General features: G+C 53.0%; 2 protein-coding genes across 2 annotated transcripts; one reads left to right on the top strand and one right to left on the bottom strand.

Annotated features, from left to right (window-relative positions):
- Positions 1-482: 482 nt before the first annotated feature.
- AYL99_07937 (hypothetical protein) lies at positions 483-6,203 on the top strand (the record flags this gene model as incomplete). The annotated part of the gene is made up of 1 exon (XM_018839445.1): positions 483-6,203. The coding sequence occupies one exon, from the start codon at positions 483-485 to the stop codon at positions 6,201-6,203; it is 5,721 nt and encodes a 1,906-aa protein (XP_018690566.1).
- An 848-nt stretch (positions 6,204-7,051) lies between these two features.
- AYL99_07938 (hypothetical protein) lies at positions 7,052-8,680 on the bottom strand (the record flags this gene model as incomplete). The annotated part of the gene is made up of 1 exon (XM_018839446.1): positions 7,052-8,680. One exon carries the CDS (start codon positions 8,678-8,680, stop codon positions 7,052-7,054), a length of 1,629 nt encoding a protein of 542 aa, XP_018690567.1.
- Between the last annotated feature and the right edge of the window lie 4,944 nt (positions 8,681-13,624).

Here is a 13,624-nt window from a genome sequence, read left to right on the forward strand (position 1 = left end):
GTACTATCGTCAACTCTGCTTTTGACATCGAAGAATCAAGCATCCCTGTTGAACAATGACCTTCTCTCTTGTTGGGAAGACGAAGGGCTCAAGGATGTCCATCATGAAAGGCCGCTTTAAGCTCTCGAGCGGTGGGCAATAGGGCGGCGCCATTATTCAACCCAACTAGGTTAGCTGCAAGTCTGGCCTTTGCCTGTCTTGGCACAGTTTCTCGTCTCGCGACGTCGAATCAAGTTCGAGTCTTTGTCCTTCGTCCCATCCATCATAGCATTGACGAAAGACCTATAAGGGGAGATCGACTATCCCAAAGCTTCCTATTCTAATATCGCGGCTCTTGTCGAGGAGCTCCAATGCGTTTGCGCCCGCGTTCGTGGAGGGTGAGTTGGCCCTCTCACCGGAGCTGGCAACTCGACTCGGGAGATGAAGGCCACAGTTTGAAAGTCCAAAGTCCCTAGAGCTTCGCCCTCTGCCCAACCTCCAATATGAATCGAACAGCAGTGCATCGGAGAACCAGCAGCGGCTCCACGGTCCGAGCCAACGCGGGCTCACAGACAGGTTTGCCTCCTGGCGTCGAGACTACACCAAATACTGTGTCAGTCCGCGCATCGCTCTGGATACATGATGACGCATTCTCATCTGAGGATGTCCTGATCAATGAATCCATTCTGGCAGGCTCAGACATTCAGGAAGGTGGTCTGATCAAGATCTTCCCAATTGCTGAGACTTCAGACGTCCGGGACTTTCAATCGCCCAATACTGAACACGCCGAATCCAGGCGGAACACTGGCTCTTTGATTGAGGCCGGCGATATATCCAGCAGAGATGACTACTACCTCTGTATAGCCAAGTTTGCGTCCGCCGAGTTCAAGGCAAAGCAGGCCAACCTGCAAGTCTCGATCAAGAGTAATATCGCGACAGCTTTTGGATTTAGATCGCGCTCGCATGTCCGCATATTTCCTGCTTCTTTCGAGGAATCTACAGCATCACATGTGGAATTCAGCTTCAGAGATACCTACCTCGCACGGTCGGACATGTGGCGGCTCGTTGGGCAAGAGTTGGCCGAGACGACAGTTTATGTTGGGCAGAAGATCACATACCTGGGGAGTATAAAGCTCACAGTCAAGGCTATCCATGTTCGAAACCACAAAGCACCTACCGCTTTCTTCGCCGGGACAACCATTCCAGTCTTCCGCAGCGAAGCAGCACGGTACGTGCTTTTCATACAGATGTCCAGCGAAATGTGGGATTTCGATTCCGAGGGTAATGGCGAGATCATGTTCAATCGGGTCATTAATGGTTTTCTTCCCGAACTTTTCAAGAGATGGACCGATCTAGATGTTCGACACCTTGTCAGCATCGTTCTTTTCGGGCGTCTGGAGTACGACCGCTTTGAACTCGCGCGGAACAAAGATCGAAGACTGGAGACGGCCCCAATGTCGGGGTCTCCCAACATGACGGCTCGCCAATACCAGGACTTCTACAGGGTCGTCGTCACAGATATGGCCAGCGCGCAGTGGACAACGATCTTGGATGAACTCAAGAAGGACTTTCGTGTCTTTCTGAGAGATATCTCCCTACACACTTCGAACACCAAGGAAATAATACCGGAAAACGCGAAGCAGCCGCCTACACGCATTGCTGGCAGGCCAAGCGCTGCACAAAAGGGAAATATATTGGAAGCAATCAATATTGCCAGCAGCCAATTTGCTCACGACTTTGAGGATCGAGATCTGATTCGGACTGGTGTTTCGATCGTGGTCGTCACCGCGGGGACCGGCGTTTTTGAAGTCAACCGAGATTTGTTGAACCTAACATCACAGACCTTGACGAACAATGGTGTCGGCATCGACATCGTTTGTCTATCCAGGATGCCGTTGCACTCCGTGCCTCTATTCAAATACCGCACTTCTGGAGTGGAGGAATCTACTCTGTCTTCGGTGATAGAGGAATTCGCTATCCCCGAGCACAGGTACGGATCTGGTCCAAGCTTCTTCGATTCGAGCCAGCCTCGCAAGCTCTCCCCGGCACTGTCCTCTGCGGCGACAAATAGCACGCAGTACTTTGCAAGCTTTGTTTCAGGCCGAAGTCACGATAGTTCTCAAGGGTGGAGCTACGGCATTCCGCAGTGGGTTGACTTGTCATACTGGTCGGCCGAGGGCGAGCCTGCCGAGACCAGATTTCTGGAGGATGTTCAGAAGGAAGTGGACGGCACCTCAAAACGCAAGAAAGGACCTTTCTTACCTCGAGTGAGGATGTACGAGATCCAAATGATGGGGCTCATGGAGTTAGGCATGGCGGACATGATCATCCCATTCATGACGGAAACTCAAACCCTGTTCGCAGGTTCGCATAGACGCACAGGCTCGAAACGCAGCCGGGCAGCTGGAAGTCGGAGTCTGTCGCATTCGCCGACGCTACCACGCAAAAGCCGTCTCGGTCCCGAACCGACGCGGATAGCCCAGGGTTTGCTGTCAATAAATGCCAAAGCATTGGGAGACATCTTCGACCGTATGGACGCATATGACTCACTGTTGTTCGAAGGACATTCTAGCGCAGAGACGAAGTCTAAGGCCACGAGGACAGGAAGTAATAGTTTGGTAAGGACTGATACAGCCTCCTCGACCCAACCAAGCAAGCTTCACTCTGGAAACGAAGCACCGAAATCAGGATCGGGATTGACGAAGGTGCTCACAAATAAATCTTTGAATTCGCCTTTCCGGCCACAGCTCCCGTCCGTGGTCTCGGCGGATGCTTCAAGTACCCCATTAACAACCAAGAAAAGCCGCGAAACACCGAAGGTCAATCGGATACTTAACTACGCTTTGCGAGGGTTGGCTCCACCTGTTCGTGCTGTCGCCAGCACCGAAGTGAATATTACCAACGTAGAGGCGCACTCGCCCTTCGTTGACCTTGGCAACGCCCGACCGACAGTGTCAACGTCAGGCGCTAGTATACGCTCGGTGTCCACGAATAGTGTACTCGGGGACAAACGCAAAGAAAACTCCGCTCCGCTGGAAAGATCAAATTCTCGATTGTCCGGTCGACCAGGAGACACACCGTCAAAACCAATCTCGATAAATACCCCGCTGCGGAAGATTCAAGACGATATTCTTTCCGGGTCTCAAAGATCAAGTTCCACGACTCGTCGGCTTCAAAGCCATATATCTACTCCAACGGAAGGACTGGGTTACAACAAAGAGGTGGGGAGCGAGTCGTCACATTCTTCGGGTAGTGATGGACCAGACGACTCGGATGGCGTGGAGCTGGCCGAGAGCCAGTTGGGCATCTCGGTCGCCAGCTCTGTCCCAAGGAGCACTCTCCCATATGTACGCAATGTCAACGCATCGAATCCCCTGAAGCGACATCCCGAGAGGGAGTCGTTCTTTGGCAGGTGGCAGCATCTCTATCCTCGGAAACCACGTGCCGCCACCGTGAAATGGAAATCTCTGTGCACTCCTGCCTCGGTGCCTCTAACGACAGAGGACTTCCCAACGAAAGATGAGCTCGAAATGGACTATGAATCTGAACATTACCATGTCATATTGGCCAATCCCAACGAGATGCTTGAGGAGCCCGAGTCCCGCGACATACTACTCTGGGAGATGTTGGCTCTGAGGTTCGCTCATGGCTACCAACTCGTAGTTGGTCCGTCGTTGCTCGAAGCTGTCGGCCCGGGTACGTGCGACACGTCTTCGTTCTTCACGCCGAACCTTGTGCGCCCTGACGGGTCCTTCATTGTCATGTCAATGGGCAACACGATACAAAAGTTGTCGCTTGAAGTGAAAAATCGCATTCAGGTAACCAAGTATATTAGGAGACCTCCGAGTGTCCAGCCTCCTTATCCTCAGGAGATCCAATATTATCCCAACATCAGGACTATTCTGTCAGAAGCATACAAGATAAGAGACATGCAGTTCAACGGCTTTTCCGAGCAGTATCCATGGGAAGCGGCCGACAGATACTTAGCTGACTTCAAGAAGCAAAACGATGTAGATGTCAAAGCTCTCCGCTTTTGGCGGGCAAGATTTGTTCTCATCCCAGTGGAACCACCCACCAACTCGTGGAGGCCGACACTGCCCGAACCTGAAGAAAGCGATGAAGAGATCCACCTACGCGGTATTCGGGCATTAACGCAGATGTGGCAAAAGGCGCGATATGTGCCGCCGGACGAGAGAAGACCAGCTCACACTCGGCCAAGCACCTTGAAAGGGAAGGACAGAAATCCGTTGAGGATCAATCTCGAAACGCTCAATCCGTCCGAGCTTGTGGCAACGGAGCTCGATAAGCTTATTGCGGCTGAGGAGGCCGGCGAAGTACAAACTACACAGCTCCTGCCAGAAGCTGAGCAGTTCGATAGGGACTCCTTCAGCCTCCCTAAGCTTGCACAAGCCTTGCAAGGCGAAAACGGGATCGAGATCAAGACTCGACGCTGGCACTTGCGTCTGTACTACAGTTGCTTCATGGGCGAAGATCTGACAAATTGGCTGGTGCATAATTTCAGGGATATTGACACTCGGGAGGAAGCTGTTGAGCTGGGCAACGACCTCATGAAGGAGAACCTTTTCGAGCACGTCAATAGCAAGCACAATTTCAAGGACGGGAACTATTTCTACTCCATCAAGCCCGAGTTTCGCACCCAGCGAACGGAAGCGAGGCAATCATGGTTTCCCGCGAGCCGACGTTCAGATCGATCGATTCCGCCCACCCCTGCGACCGAGCACCCAACCCGAGAGTTGATCAGTGGAAGATCACGTTCGGGCTCCAATCTCGCCAACCACGGGCAGGTCGCCTCCGAACTGGCCAAGTCGCTAGGCGACAGGAAACGACGGACTGTGACTTTGAGCAAGATGATACGGATCGATGTCGATACGAGAAAACGGTCCAACAGACCTGAAATCATCAACCTGCATTACGACAGACTTCACAACCCGGAGAATTGCTACCATCTCGAATTAGCTTGGTTCAACGTCACCTCGAAGTTGGTCGACGATGCCATCGTCACTTGGACGACCCAAGCGGAGAAGTACGGGTTGAAGCTTGTCGAAGTTCCCATTGCAGAAGCGTTCAAGGTGCCCGAGCACGAACCGTTCCGTGCCGCCTATCAAATCAAGCTTGCTCTCGAACCTCCCCGGCGCAGCTCAGTCAGTAACCTGTACTTTACGGCAGTATCTTTCGGGCCGCAAGCACCACTCACTCCTGATATTCACTTCTACCAAAAGGCACTGTTGAAGCGGTTCAACTTCGTCCTCGATCTCGAAGCGCCCTCAGAGTTCCCGGAAAATGTCGAGATCAAGTATTCCTGGGGAGATCTCGACTATCGCTACACGCAATTCGTCCACCGTTCCGGAGTCGTCCTCGCGCAGATCACAGACGAGGGGGACATTCTTCTTCTCGCAAATAGGCTCTACAACTCCCGTCAAGCGTCGGCAAAAGACACGTCGTCGAGATTCGACGCCAGCAAGAAAGACCTCACACCAAATGCCTCCAGCTCCATGCTCCTGCGCCCTCAGACGTTATCCTCGACCTATTCTGCCCCGAGCATGCAAGCCTCAGGGATCATCGGATTGAACGTACAATCTCCGCGCACCGGGCCCTATGCATCACCACTTGTTCGACCCGTAACCTCGATTTCCATCTCTCCTCCGCAGGGGGGAAAGGAGACGACACTATCAAACGGCGCCCCATCCACATCCACATCCGGCGCGTTTGCCGCTCCGCCCACGACGCCGCCGAAGGTCACGGCCGACGTCCTCGGCACCCGGCGGGCTCTCATCGCCTCCGGGTTCACCCACTACGTCACGCCCGAACAGATCAAGGACGACCTGGAGGCGTTTTGCAGCGACAAGGAGCGCCTGGATCTCTTCTACCGAGAAGCCACCGCGACGTTGCCGGCACAGCATGCCGCGCTGAGGGAGCGCGAGCGCGAGCGCGAAAGAGACCATGAGAGGTATGTCGGCGTCGGAAGAGACAGAGGATACAGGACCGCCGGGACGGGCTCGAGCTTGCTCCGGCCGATCAGGGAGCCCGACGCGGAGACGGGCATTCCGGAATTCAGGCTGCCGGACCCGTTGAACATCGGCCTGAGGAAGAATGACGTGTCGATGTCTCTGTCGGTATCTGTATCTGGATCAGGACCCGGCTCGGGATCCGGGTTCGCTCCTGGTTCTGCACCGGGAGGCACGAGCGGGACGACGAACTCCTAACTTTGTTCCTCTCGTTCTCTCCTTTCCCAACACCATCATATCTTCACCAGATCCGGCATGGACGTGAAGACGAAGACGAGGACGCGGACGATATGGGGTTGAAGACGCCCGTTATGGAACATGGCCCCCCTCATGATGCCAGACCGTCCACTTCAGGGCGACGATGGGGTTTATGTTGAAGATTTGACGTTGAAGAGGGCAGGCAGCGCAACACGACAGGCTCCTTGTTCAAATCAATGCTGGAACGGCGGAATGAACGACTGCCAGGCCCCCGTCGTGGTGATGGCAATGGTACTCCTCCAGCCCTTCCTTGCCTTGCGTTCCCATTCCTATTCCTATTCCGGCTCCTTCTCCTCCGACCCGTGTATGTTATACATCTGACCACCACACCATGTTTGTATGTACGATGTTATCTATTTATTTATCTATTCACGTGTTTGTTTGTTTGTTTATTGTGTGAATGTACTACCAACCAACTAACCAACCAACCAATTGTTCGGTCTGGATGAATGAATGATTTGCCGCCGTGCTGCGCGGTGTAGCGGACGATGTATGTATGCATGTATTTAGGACAGACACAAACAAGTTTGAGCAAGCAAGCAAGAATGAACTCATCTTCATATCATGAGTTTTCATCACGGACTCGCGGGCTACTCGGGCCATAAGGGGTATAAAATACGTATGGCTGGCTCACTTGGCTCAGTCCAGTTAACATTCCTACAAAGTCACGGTTCTTTTCCTTTGCGAAGGTTAGAGTCAACAATTAAAATGTACGGTAATCATTGTTCTGTATAGCCAACAGAAAGAAAAACTTTTTATCTGAACACGCAATTGATGAGTCGCTTTCATCACATCATCCTGGTCGGGCTCCCGTTCCTACTCTTGGACCGTCCGTTGACACCTGCATCTCCAGTTGCCAGGCTCTCACGGCTCTCCGTCCTGACCACCAGTCCAGCGCGGTCAATCGGATTCGGCTTCGACCTCTCGGAAGCATGCCGTTTGCTCTGGAAGGGCGAGTTCCTGCCCTGCGACGTCGGTCTGGACGGGCTCGACTTAGAGAATGCCACGTCAGGCTCGAGGGCCGTGCTGTCGTCGTCGGACATGTTGTTCAGCTCGAAGTCGTTCGGATGGTAGAGCTGCTGTGAAGCCCCATTCTCAAGATCATGCTCTCTGTCCGAATGGAAGACACCCTTGCGTCGATTGAGCAGCGCGTGGAGAAAATTCAACGGCGTCCTCAGTTTCGGAGTCGATGAGGGTGAAAAGGCTGAGGAGGAGGACGGTGACGATGGTCGAAGCGAAAGGTAAATCCTGGAACGTCGTTCGCGGCCGCAGAGATAGAACGCCGCAATAATCAAGATAAGGAGGAAGAAGATAAATCCGGGCAAACGGTGTGGAGCGTCAGAACTGAAGAGCGTATCGTGAATGTGGTCAGTTATGCTTTGGCTGTCTCCACCGTCACCCGCAGTGGTCTCTGATAAGTCGGCAGCAGGAGCTTCAGAGTGATAGTCTGGAACAGCTTGGAGTAACCCTCCACCCGGATACTGAAAGTCTTCGGGAATGCCAGGCACATTACTTCCAAATCCCACCGGAAGATCTCCTTCAGCAGCTGGCGGAATCTCTGCAGATGCATACAACAGCATCTTACCCATTGTCCAACTGACCTCTGTGGATTTAATTTTGTTCACGGCCTGGAAAGGATCGAGAAACCCCTTTCCCTTCGCGCTCTCCAATACTTCTTTCGTGCCATTGTGTGATGAGACGTCTGTGTCTTCGAGTCCGACTCTGGGAATCCCAATGCCATCATGAAGCATGTTAATCAGCCAACTAGCCTTGAAACAAACCTCCAGCGCGGTCTTTTCGTCGACGTCGTCGCCCCACGTCTCGTCCTTGACGCCCTTGCGAATATCTGACCAGTCTTGCTCACAAAATTCCTTGACTCTCTGTTGATAGGTGTTGAAATCATATGATTTATCCTTATGCGCCATCTCAAAGATCTCGTGGGTAGTGTGCCAATACTCGCTGACGCCTACGAAGTGATTGACTTCGAAGTCGATGGCGGGAACGTGGACGCCATGGATTAGGCACGGTTCGTCCGGGCAGGGTATATCTTTCTCGAGTAAGGGAAATGTCCGTCTCAGACATTCATCGAATTTGCCAACTCCCCGTAGATAATGGTTTGACAAAGAAGGCCCGTCGTCTGATATGATAGTGCCGTCGAAGTTTAGTCGCAGTCCTGTCGGCAGGCATGGATCGGGAACCTCTAGGATACCATCGATAGCGTACGATTCTTCAAGGTCCTCCACATACCTCCGCCGTGCCTCGTTGGCGCCGAAACCCAGCCAGGTCGTGACGAAGACCTTGTACTCTTGCGGCACACCATCAATTGTCCGGAGGCGTAGTAGTGTAAGATCGTTGGCGTGTTTCTCTGCCTCCGTGGCATTCGGTGCGAAAGCAATCTGGGCGGACGCGCCCCCCATGTCTAAAAATCCGTAAGTATGGTGGCCCTTGCCATGATCATGGTCTTCAGGCTCATCAAACCCCCCGAGCAAATAATTCGCTGCAATCCACCCGTACAACCCTTCTGTTTCCCCGGATATTACTTGTACATGGACATCGCAGTCTGGTATCGAGAATTCCGTCTCAGCTTTTAGATAGGAACAGATGTTTCGCAATAGGCTCTTTTGTTGTTGATTAGGGAGGAGGCGCATGCCAGCCGTGGCAAGGAGGAAAACGGGCGTGTTAGAGACTTCATCTTCAGGAATATATTCCAGAACGTGTTCAAGGAGGGGTCTTAGGTGATCTGGGCCAACCAAGTCTGGTGTTTCCCCAAAGGTTGAGACTCCAGGGTGCACCTTTTTCGTCCACTTGTCCTTTGTCTCCAGTTCAGGTAATGTATGCAGGGAGTCGTCATCAAGGCGAGCGACCGAGTTGGGGAGCCATCGATATATGTAAGCCCTCGTCCCGGATGAGCCAGCATCCAGGACTACTCCGTACCGTTTACGAGGCCCGTCGACCATCCCGGGAGGCGCTCAGCACATGGTTCGGGTGACAATCTAAAAGGTTGAGCCAGCCAACTACCGAAGACTTGGGATGAGGATCGCAAGAGTCCGTCGGACGGTCTAGGTTATTGAAGACAGAGAGAGAAGATGAATTACAGTCGATATCATAGGTAGGTGGAAGAGACAGTTCCAAGGTTTTGGGAATTCGCAGTTGCATGGGGAAGTTTCAACAAAAAGACCACGAAACCAGTTACGTAGAGACACGTGATACAATTGCATCCGGCTAATATTACCGCTCTAGGTTAGCGGATAATGACTCCTTTCAGCCTCGTCCAGCCTCGTGAAGGCCGATGTACGGAGGAGTGTATATCTGTCCGTCTAGCAAAGAATGCTTTGAGGAAGGACGTGCATGAGTGTGACTCCTTGTTGTGACAAAAGACGCAAGGTCACATTGTGCGGTGACACGAAGGACAACTCTGTGCTTGTGCACCAAGACGAGCTTGTAAGAGGCTTTGTGGTCCATTTGAAGAAGAGTGTCTCATATCTGGTGTGGTCACAACCGAGATCTTAAGCAAATGGACTCTTTCGCGCCTGCGAAATCAATAAGCAGATTTCATGGACAGCTGGCATGGGTTCGGTCTTCAATTGCTTAGTACAAAGGCATATATAAAACCCGGTCACGCCTGGTACTGACAGCGACATTTCAGAATCCAAACAGTCACAAAGGATGTCCATCTGAGTATTCCCTTCCTGTGGGAATCTTGCTCTGAGTGTAAGTAGCCAGGCGCCAAATCGTGGGGGGACATTTCATGAGAGTTGTGTCACCTTTCGGACAGGAAGCGGGCTCACAGCCGAAATCGACAAACGCCTCCTGCATATTCGATCCTAAAAGGCAATATTTCAAAATCTAGACATCTCTATCAGTACCATCCCTTTCCTTATTATACCAGTGGCAGCTCAGGCCAGGGATCCGACGGTTTAGGAACCTTATTGTGACATATGAGACACTCCGTCCTCAGATGTGCCATGTCCTTCGGCAATGCTTTGTACAGCACGCATGCTGATTCTACCGAAGGGTAGGGTCTGCAAGGAGGACAATGGAGAGCCTCTTCAGGTAGCCACCGTTCGGATCTCTGCCGAGCAGTAAAGGGGGGCTACCCCGTCTGTGCTGCCCCCTTTACTCCCGTTGATCGTGCCTTCGGAGGGTATCAGCTGCGAGGTGAGCGGTGTCCGTCCGATTTGGGAAGTGACATGTGCATCCGACGACAAGTTTCTCCTGATCCAAGCAACTTCCGGGGGGTTTCTGTACGTCCTTTTGAATACCAATACCTTACCAGACCCATACAGGACCGAAGGGGGAAAAGAGCGGTGAAGGGTTCGGCCTATAGCGGGAACGGCCACGGAAAGTATGGGTAGGCAGCACGGAAACCCCCAGGACGCCGTGCCCTAACATCTACCGTACCTGCAGAAGTCTCCGGGGGTGCGCCAACCGCTTGTTTTGACGTCCAAGGGCCTTGGGAAGACCCTGGGAACCCCCTCCCCTATTCCTTGCATGCTGCCAGCCTTGCATCCCTTCGCCACCACTGGGTGGTGCAGTGCGGAAGCAGGTCCAAGCAACATGTCAAAGGAACCGGTTTGACAAAAACGCGAGACCCGTGTGCCAGGCGGCAGGGTGCATGATCCCCTCCAGATTTTCAGGTTTTCCGCACATGTGAAACCACGACCGTTCCGACAGTTTTACAACTGGTTGAAAACAGAGGAGCGGCAAAAGTGCGAAAGTTCCAAAAGGTAGGAGAGAGAGACATCAAATCAAGCACGGGTCGCAGTCCGGCTGCAGGCCGCAGAGTGCTGCAGCCTACCGACCACGCACGGTACAGTAGCCTAGCAAGAACGGGCTCAAAGAAGTTGCAGGGATTGCAGAAGAGCCGCCTTTCTACGCAGTCATGATACGAGTCGATAGCAGCTTGTCGAAAGGGGAGGGGGCGACATGTTTCCCCGTTAGATGCAAGGCGACCATTAGCTTCAGGGGGCGTTTGTTTCAAGTTTCAAGGTATTATCCCAAGCGGGTAACATCGCCTCTCTTTTCTTGCCCGGCGCAAGTGTGCCAGACAGAGTCCAGACCAAGGCTGCACGTGGATTCCTGGAAGCGATTGGCCAATATTTCGTCCAGTCTAGTGATAGAGAGGTCGATATCTCGAGTCTATCCAAGGCAACAGGATTTTACGAACAGCCCAGTCCAGAGGCTGAAGCACATGCTGCGACTTCAGGCGGCAAGGGCACGACGACGCCTCTCATACATTCATTCATACATACATACATACGCGGCGCTGTTTCACCATCTCGTGGTGTGCCCATCTGGTCTCTGCCACAAACGCCCTGAATTGTGCGTGGCGCGAAAGGCACCAATCAAGTTGGACGACAATGCTATCCCAGCCCCCTTCCAGGCGGGCCTGATATGCTGCCATACACACCATTCGGGCTTTATGGTTCTCTACAACGAACTAACGATGTCTACTTGTGATCTATATCCAGCGCGCACGTATAACTCAAGGTTGCCTTTTGCTTGCGACGCCATATCAACAAGGCGTGTGGTTGGCAATGGACCATGGGCAACTATCACACTCACCACCACGATTGGAGCCGAGCCAGCCATGATCAGTAGTTCATGCATGTCGCTGGAAGGGTACTGGGAGCGCAGGGTCACACAAGCCTAAGTCGGGGGCACCATCCCTTCCATCCAGCAGGTGCCGTGCCGTGCTGTGTTGGAGGTGGATGGAGGATGTCACAGGTGCAGGTGATGCAGCAATAGTGACCATCAACCACCAAACCTGCCCTCTTACCCTCCCTCTCCCTCTCTTATCCGGCACATCGCCAGCGATATCACCATGTCACCCACGTCACGCGGCATCCAGCGGGTTCGATCACCTGGCTCGTAACGTACAGCCGCGGCATTGCCTTAGGCAGGTTGACCAGTGGACTCCCCGACGGACCCGATGCTAAGATCTGATTGATCCTGACATGCAAAGTCGATGCAACTCCGAGCGGGACGACTGCGGTCCATGTGCTTCCCCCTCCTCCTCTTCCTTCATCCCATGTCCTTTTTCTCTCCCTTGCGCAAGCCCTTATCCACCACTCGGGGCGCTCAGACCTTTTTCTGCAAGCGAGCCAACGAACACGACGGTGGTGGGTGCGTGGCTGGAAAACGCCCCAATCAGCCGTCCTCGCGTCCCCCTCACTTCCTGACTTGCAGCCGCTGACGACGGACTGCATGTAAGCAAGGGTATGAAAAAACTGCTCACCCTGCATGGCTTTCCTATTCCTGTCTGGCTGGCTGGCTCGGGTTAACGATTGGGGGACTAGGAAAACTAGAGTCCTGACGAATTTCTTGTACGGGCACTCACTCGGTAAGGGGGATACACACTTAATTACATGCATTGCTTCCATACCTTTTTCAACCGTGATGCTAAACATGGACCCAGTAGTTACACACTACTCGGTACTCGCTCTGTAGTCTGTACGGGTATGGCTGAAAGACTGAGAACCGATACCTAGAGGGGGGCCTCGCTGCTTGTAAGCGCCCGGATGAGATGTTTCTCTTCCTTCTTTCTGTCTTTCTTTCTTTCACCCGTACCCCCATGGAGGAACCGAGTACGACGAGTAGAGTAATAGTTGGACGCCGTGTGTGCTCAACACACCACACACTCTTCCTCTCGGGTCGCTGACTATCTTTGGTTTCTCATGAGGTCTTTTGCCGCCCTGAGTCCAGCCAGCCATGAAGCTTCCTCTAAAGTTATCTACCCCAGCAGCAGCAGTGGTGGTGGTGGTGGTGGTGTATGGCTGGTATTTTGTATTTGACTTTACAAGTGACAACGAACTATCCCATACACCCTGCACCACACCCGCCATGTTGATACGAGGTAGGTACCTATTTACTGTAACTTCCCCTTGCTGCTTGTCCCCTCTTATCTATGTGCCGTGTATATCTACACGTACACTATTGAGGATGTATGTCCATCGTGTGCGCCGTCACTCAAGGGGACCCGATTATTATTCCTATCACTCTACTGTGCCGCCCCCTCTCTGTTGCTGAACCTGACACCTTAACCCGAGTACGTCGTTACACACATGCACACACACTACGCAGTACGGACTCTGTCGATCCTTGTTACTTGGCCTTTCCCCAGCCAGCCAGCTAGCTAGTTGGGATAGAAGGCGTCTGTCTGCCTGGCTGCCTGAACCGTGAGGCATTATTTCTCTTGAGGCCAGTACATAGTTCCGTGTCCGTGTGTGTGTGTGTGTGTGTGTTTGTGTGTGGGGGGGGGGATATGCGCGCACTTTGTTGTTTTTTGGTTCTTTACACTTTTGGGCGAAATGCGGATACGGCGCGAACGGCGCGCCCGCCTCGGGAGGTATGGGGGCCAT

The sequence above is a fragment of the Fonsecaea erecta genome (genome assembly GCF_001651985.1).
Source record: "Fonsecaea erecta strain CBS 125763 chromosome Unknown Scaff7, whole genome shotgun sequence".
NCBI classification, from domain to species: Eukaryota; Fungi; Ascomycota; class Eurotiomycetes; order Chaetothyriales; family Herpotrichiellaceae; genus Fonsecaea; species Fonsecaea erecta.